This window comes from Trachymyrmex cornetzi, unplaced genomic scaffold (genome assembly GCF_001594075.2).
Source record: "Trachymyrmex cornetzi isolate Tcor2-1 unplaced genomic scaffold, Tcor1.1 scaffold99, whole genome shotgun sequence".
Lineage (NCBI taxonomy): Eukaryota > Metazoa > Arthropoda > Insecta > Hymenoptera > Formicidae > Trachymyrmex > Trachymyrmex cornetzi.
Window position 1 is genome coordinate 1,946,151 of NW_017300343.1, and position 7,803 is coordinate 1,953,953.

General features: G+C 29.2%; 1 protein-coding gene across 2 annotated transcripts in view; it reads left to right on the plus strand.

The window, feature by feature from the left end:
- Nucleotides 1-315: 315 nt before the first annotated feature.
- The window catches only part of eag (potassium voltage-gated channel protein ether a go-go), a 57,859-nt gene continuing 50,371 nt past the window's right edge, over nt 316-7,803 (plus strand). For both annotated transcript variants that reach the window (XM_018521720.1, XM_018521721.1), the window contains exon 1: nt 316-691. In XM_018521720.1, coding sequence (XP_018377222.1) covers nt 613-691 — 79 coding nt within the window. In that variant the 5' untranslated portion in view covers nt 316-612. The remainder of the gene's footprint in view (nt 692-7,803) is intronic.

Here is a 7,803-nt window from a genome sequence, read left to right on the forward strand (position 1 = left end):
TTGGTCGACTAAGAAATCGTAGGCAGCCGATAATCTTCAACGCTGAAGCGAAACGCCAAAACTGAATTAAAATTTGTTTCAACTATAAGTTTATAAGCAACAAAAAGTCTTATTGATTTATCGGAAGTGATCATGAGGACTATCAGGCATTTTTTCTATCAAGAGTGCTGCGGAATCATTTCACGTGAAATTGTAAAATTCCTCTAAAAACTAAATGCTCATTTCGGAGAGCCACTTATTACACAGTTACATAAAACCGCGTTAAAATTGTTTTAACGTATTTTAATGACTTTTCCCGAATAAGTGCTAGCGCTAAATAGTTGGCGCGCGTCGTACGATCAATCTAATGAATCGCAATGGTGAATCGTCGCGTTCGATCGTTATCGTAAACGATTTCAAGTGCGTGAGGTGTTTCGTCATTTTGTTATGTGTATATCAAGAGATATACCTAAGGTGAATTATTGGTGATAACGAGTGAAAAGAGAAAGAAAATACGAAGGACTTTTGTCATGTATCGCAGGCGGCTTATAATCATCTTAGCCGGCACAAGCTGGCCGAGATCCTGATAGCCATCGCAGCGACCAGGATCCGGGACCATTCAACAAAGAAAGGATGCCAGGGGGGCGTAGGGGCCTAGTAGCCCCCCAAAACACGTTTCTGGAGAATATCATACGACGCAGTAGCAGTCAACGTAAGTTTTTGTTTTTCCTTATTAAAATATTTAAAAATAGACAAATCTCGATAAGCATACAGAAAAAGATAAATTGCGTTTTAGCTAATATGGTACCTAATATTTTTAGCGAAAATTTTAAAACAACAATTTTTCGAGCTATAAATGATTGATGAATAAAAGATTTTCGTACACTGGAAAGATGAAAATAAATAATAAAACGTTTTTCAGTTAAATATAATTAAATTTTAATTTGTAGTTTAATAAAAAAGAGATATGATGTTAAAATTAGAAGATTGGAATAATTGTGATTGTTTCCCTCAAAATTCTCTCTATGAATTTTTAACACAACCTCAAATTAATTAATAATCCTTCAAATATATATCATTAGAATTATCATTCTTACATATTCATTTAAGATAAAGAGGGAAATTATTAATTATTCATTGTACACGAATCAATATTCTCTAATTCTAATACTAATTCTCCATAATCAAGCGAGCATTTAGAATGATTTCGCTAATGTCGTGCAAATTTTATGCAATAATATTTCACATATTATTGCGATATAGATTTAAGCATTATAAATAAACTCTTTGACAGTTACGGCAGGATTAAAACAAATTAATCATTTAATTTGATATATCGATTTGCTTAATTAGGATGTCTTGAATTTCCGGAATCTGCAGGAATTTGCTATATTCATATATGTATATATTCGAAAGTGGCAACAGCAGTTAAGCTAGAAAATGAAGGTGAATCTATTCAATTGTATTTTAATTAATATTTTAACTTATTAGCTATTTGATTCCAAAAGAGAATGCACAAAATATCATGTACACATTTCAAGTTCTAATTACATTAGTAAGCCCTAGCGGTTAAAGTTTTGAAACTTATGTTGGCGGGTAAAATTTTGAAACTTATGTTAGATTTGATTAAAAGTTTAACACAACTAGCAAAATTATATAGCTTGTGATTTTATTCCTCTTCTTTTCACCAAACAAGTATTAAAAATAACACATAAAAATTATATTATATAATCCGAAATATATATACTCCAAAAATAATACTTATACAATAATTTTATATTTCTGGTTTGTAATATTATCATAATATTTAATAAACGTACAGCAAAATAAAGTTCTTAATACATTGATCCAAAGTTATATGTGATAAGAAGATTATACAGAATATACGCAATATATTTTAACCCTAAAATTGTATTAGATAATTAATTATAAAGCGGTTTAAATATATTACGGCAAAAAGTTACAGACATTTATATAATAAGATAATTATAGTAGAATATTATGGTATTACGCGAGTAAAGATGAAAATAGAAGTTTATTTGCTATTCATTGTACGACTGAAATATGCGAAATTTCTATTCTAGTTATTGTTGGCGTTTGTCATGTTTATGCGGAGTATTGAGAAAGACTTTTGAAGACCACGGAGTCTCTTAAATTTCCTTCGACATGGAAGATGTTCTAGAAATCCCCTGCCTTTCTTCTTAAGGGTAATAAATCCTATTTACCTTCGAGTGCTGTACGCACCATACAGGATTGTCAGTACTCTTCTTTTTGTATCTTCGCGTTACATGTTGCGTGACGACGCTCCGAGAAAAAAACGATGTAAATTTATTCAGACTTTTTCTCCTGGAAACTGTTTTGCATGACGTAAAATGTCATAAAAAACGAAAATCATGTTGGTAGCTTATAAAGTAATCACTTTCGACTTCAGCTTTTCGTAACAATTATTCAACGTTCGAAAGATTTATATTTGAAATTAGCATTCATGATGACTACGATATTGAGAATGATAAAAATATTTTTTAATGATATAATAGCTATAATTTCTTTATATTATGTATCAGTTAATATATATCAATAGATATCTATCAACATTATAAATTTATAATAAAAATTACAATGGATGCAGAAAGGATCTATTATTAAATAAAAGAATCCATCATCGATTGATTTCGTTTAATCGAGAAATTCTTCGTAGTTCGATTTTACACAACAGCTTATACCAAATAGATAAAACAGGAAAGAAGACAACTATACAGGGTGTACTTTATATCTTTATACAGGAAGGAGAGACATCAAGCGTGTATCTTTATAAAGTTACAATTACACCGTTACAAAGGGACCATATAAAGCCACTAACGCAGTGGATCACGCTGCATAATAATGTAATAATAGAGGAAATTATTAGCGACAATATAAAAATATAGTGCATATGTTCGACGACCCAAGCCACTGCTTCGGAAGTAAATTACATAGAGCTGGTATACAGGAGCTGGCGAATAACGATGGGCCTGCTCGCGTGCTCACGCGTGTATAATATCACTTTGATGCATGATCGTGATTGAAAATCATCAGCCAGGGAAATAACTCACGTTTGCGACATACAATCGAGATGAGGTTTGAACCTTCTACTCGTTAGTTAAATTATAACGCCAGCTACCTGTCAATAAACACTATACGAAACATTTCGTATCGCTCAGAAAGTTGGTGACTAATGTGTCAATATGTATGTCGCATATGTATTAAATCGGTGAAAAGCTTTATTTTAGCTAGTTTTTTGCAGTATTGGAATTGGATTCCGAGAGATTGGATTCATAGAGAGAAACAATTCATTGGATTTTTTCAGGGTTGGAAAGCAACGTATTACTTGTTAATACCATTATAGTTACTTTTTGTCTATAACGTTAACGATAACGTCGTAACATTTTACAGTAACAAATTATAGAAGATTTATTAGATAAGTTTAATATAAAGAACATCTTACAGTATAAAGACTAGCTTAGAGTTTTAAGATTTAATATTGATTGTTACATTTAATAATTATTATTAAATAATGTAATTTTAAAGTCTAATGTCTTATTTAGCATTAAAAAAAAGTAACGGAAAAAGTAGGTAACGAATAGTCACTTTCTAAGTAACGGTATATTCTAGATAATGCGAATAAAGAAAATAATCGAATCTTTTGTACATCGAAAATGAGAATTAGATATTTTGCAGTCTTTATCTTGAAAAAAGATTTTTTTAAATTTCATGCACATATATAATCACACACATACATGTACATGATCATTTTTACTTTGTACAATATACTAGATCTCCCTTTATGCTCAGCCCTGGCAAATGCTCAGAGGATTTGTAATATTCATAAAATATTCATGGCACGTCAATGCGACGTCGATGATTCAATTGTGAATTAATTCAATCGCTATAATCCTATCATTTATTTCAATTGTTTTCTTTTAAAACAAATCTATTATATGCTATTTTATCATATTGTATTAATTATAATAGTAAACGTTTAAAAATTACCATGATTTGTTATAATAATTTTATTCAAAGATGAATGAAAAAAGAGTAGAATTATACAACTACGAAAAAAGTGATAAGATCTCATTAGGTCTATGGAGGAATAAAATATAGTTACGGAAAGGCATATGCCGCGCAGGGAAACGTCTCTTGAGAAATAGTTGCGACAGACAACTGAGTTCAGTTAGCATGTTTTACTTGTTACAAGCTTAGCAGCTTTGAAACTCGAGGAAAGTTGGAAAAGCGTACCATATGCTATACCTATATACCTACATGTTAGCTATATATGACACAAGTTTATGACGTTGTTTTTACATGCTTGCACTTATTTATTTGTAAATAATGAAGACTTGCTGTCGTGACAGATCGCAAATTATCTTTTACCGAATTGCATTGTTATATTAACCACTGCTTTTTGCATTCAAGTTCCTGCATTTTGCTACGTCACAAACTTGCATATATATTTGCATGATATAGATTACATAAAGGGATAATAATGTGATACTGATATATTAAAAATGCTTGTTTTAGCTAGAAGTATTGAATATTTGTAATAGTAGACAATATTAGTTAGTAATGGTTATGACAATTAATAGTAAAATTCGATAAATGGTTGATGACTGCTATAAATAAAAGTTATAGAAAAATTTGAGAATCCAAGACGGCTAATGTTATATATGAACTTAAGTTTTTCTAATTCGAAGAATCAGTTTACAACTTTAAGAAAAAAATTAATTAAATTGATAAATTAAATTTACGCGATTGTGTGATTTATCTGCCAATAATTAATATTAAAAATAATAATATAAAATAAAACAAGTCAAATAATCCACATCACTCGATTACTCTCTATCCGGGTTCAAAAGTCTCAACTCTTATTTAGCCTCCCTTAAATAATACGCCCATATATATGTATATGAATGTTTGCATTTGTTTATATACAATAAATTGAGCAAAAATATAAGTAAACCTACTAGCAAAGAAAAGATGATATTGTTATAATTATATCAGTGAAACGGATAATAATATATAACGGATATATATATATATATATATATATATGTGTGTGTGTGTATAATATATATATATGTATTATAGTTCTATTTAATTTTTATTTGTAATTCTTTAAAATGTACAAACAAGTATTTATTTTTTATTATAACATTAATTATGCAAAATGCATGCATATAAATTATTTTACTTTACATTCTGAATGTCAAAACAGTCAATATTAGAGTTTGAAATGTGGTTTTATGCTTGACCTAGTACAACTTCTTTTAGCACTTTATAAGCTTACCCCCCGCGTGAACATCGATTCCAAGATATAACTTGCCAACCTGTTTTTTATTCTTTAGCCTTGAAAACACATTTCTCTCAGGGCCAGGACAAGCGCGTATCGTATCGTGTTGCGCGCGATACTTTGGACGATTAATATTATCCCATTTCGTTTGAACGAAAGAGAATCCGCAGGATCCCGGCGCCCACAAATATCAGATAGTGTTGAAAAATGTTTTATGAATGAAATTTATACCACTGCTTTCTTTTATGCTAGGAAAAATCTTTTCCCATAAAATCTTAGTACATTGATTAGCATAAATGTAGGTGTATTCTGTTTTTTCGTAAAAAATGATCGGAAGAATAAATTTTATCACACAGAAACAGATAGATTTACAAATGTACGCTATTTTTTTATTTGTATTTATTATTTGTGTACTATTGCATAAAATTTATATGAAAACTGCAGAAAATCTTGCCAAAGCAATACGGAGTGTTATCTTATTCAGCAGTAATGTAAATTTTTATGAAATAAATAAGAGCATTATAAAGTTGTTAAAGTGACGACGCTTGAATTATTGTCTTATATAGCATTCTGTAGATAGCTAATGAAAAAACAAACAAAAGCTAATACTGCGCATCCTATTTCCTTCCTATAATAAAATTACAAATATTACAGTAATGTGATACGAAAGAAATGTGATGCTGTATTCCAAATACTTTTAATAAAACGATATTGTTTTACATTTTTTTTATTCTTAACGTGTGTGTGCGCTTTTATTTTTAACATGTGCGTGTGGTCTGTGTCTATGTGTGTATGTAGCATTTAATACGAGGTAACCATTCTTGAATTCCGGTATACATATTCGTCAGAAGTCCGATGAATTTCTCGAAATCCGATGAAGTTCGACGAAGTCCGCTGAAGTCCGCCGAGGTCCGTTGAGATTCAGCATAGTCCGATGAAGTTCATAATAGTGAGTCCGATGAAATCCGGTGAAGTTCGATGACAGTCCGTGAAATCCCCGGTGAAATCTTGAAGTCCGAAGTCCAGGTGAGCACCTGTTTTATGAATGGTTACTTCCTTAAATTTCGCTTTTATTAATTAGTTATACATACGTATATGTACACAGAAATATTAGAATTATGATCGAGAAAAATCACCTATTAAATATTGCTCATACAGTATGCGTAAAAAAATGTTAGAATTTTACGGCTGGTCCATAAAAATGATCCATAAAGAGAACTTGAAAAATTATTATAAAAATTATTATTTCAACTTAAAAAATTATTATGAAAGTCATAATTTTTTGTATAAATATTTTAAATAATCAAGATTATTTGTTCAAAGTTTTATTGAACAAGAATTAGTTGTTAAATAAATAAAATTACTTTATACGTTTATTTATTAAACGATTAATTTTAGGAGACTTTCATTGTAAAACTAGTATAGAAGTTTGACTCGTTATTGAAGAAAAAAGAATGTTAAGACTTGTTACGTTATAAAGTAACTACACAAAGAGAAACTTTTTTACAAGATATAAAATGGGCAGCAGATATTGTAGATGCGAGATGAACGACGATATATATGTGTATGTATATATATATATATATATAATATATATGTATATATAATGTCTGTTATTTTTTAAACTGTACGAAATACCAATTTAATTAATTAGTAAACTCTATCTCACGTTTATATCAGAATTATTTTATATATAAAAAAAAATATACAGTTTTGCTTTATTTGAAGCTCATCAGTGATACATTACACAGTTAGTATTGATTTCTAAACTGACTTTCAAACTCTGATTATGAACTCTATGGCACTAGATCTGCCTTCATGCAGGTTATCATCTTTTCGAAGTTCGATACTTTTTGGCTATACGTTTAAATTCAGAAATTCCAAGAACCTCCTAAAACCGAGTTTCACGATAACCAGATTATTTTTTTTTAATTTGAATTTTAGAATTTTAAAACTAGAATCGAATCCAGCAACCTCGAAAACTTTAGAAAGCAAGATCTTCCATAAGTTACTTTGTTAGAAAATTGTGATCCTCAAAGAAATAATTAATTACATTTATTAGACGTTTAACTTATAGAATCAATAATAATATTAATACAACTTAATTAAAATTTTTGTCAGTAAGTAAAAATTCTGTTTTTTTCTAAATTGAACATGATAAGGCAAGTGAATATTGCATCACTGAGATATATGCTACATAATTAAAGACCTCGTTTTTAACCATCGAAATTATAAACTTATAAAACTTGTGACATTTCCGCGATAAGTATTTAATCATGCTACAGTATACTAATAATAACCTTCCTTTTCCTAAAAAGATATTGCCGTAATGGAAATATATTTACGATAACTTATCAGACATTCCAATAAATAATGAAGTAAATGCTATGATGGAAACTGTATGAATTGAAATAATTATTAGCTTAATATGCATAGGTACATATCTATGTGCATTTAAATATTTTTAAATTGTATATTAATAATATTTATAAATATAT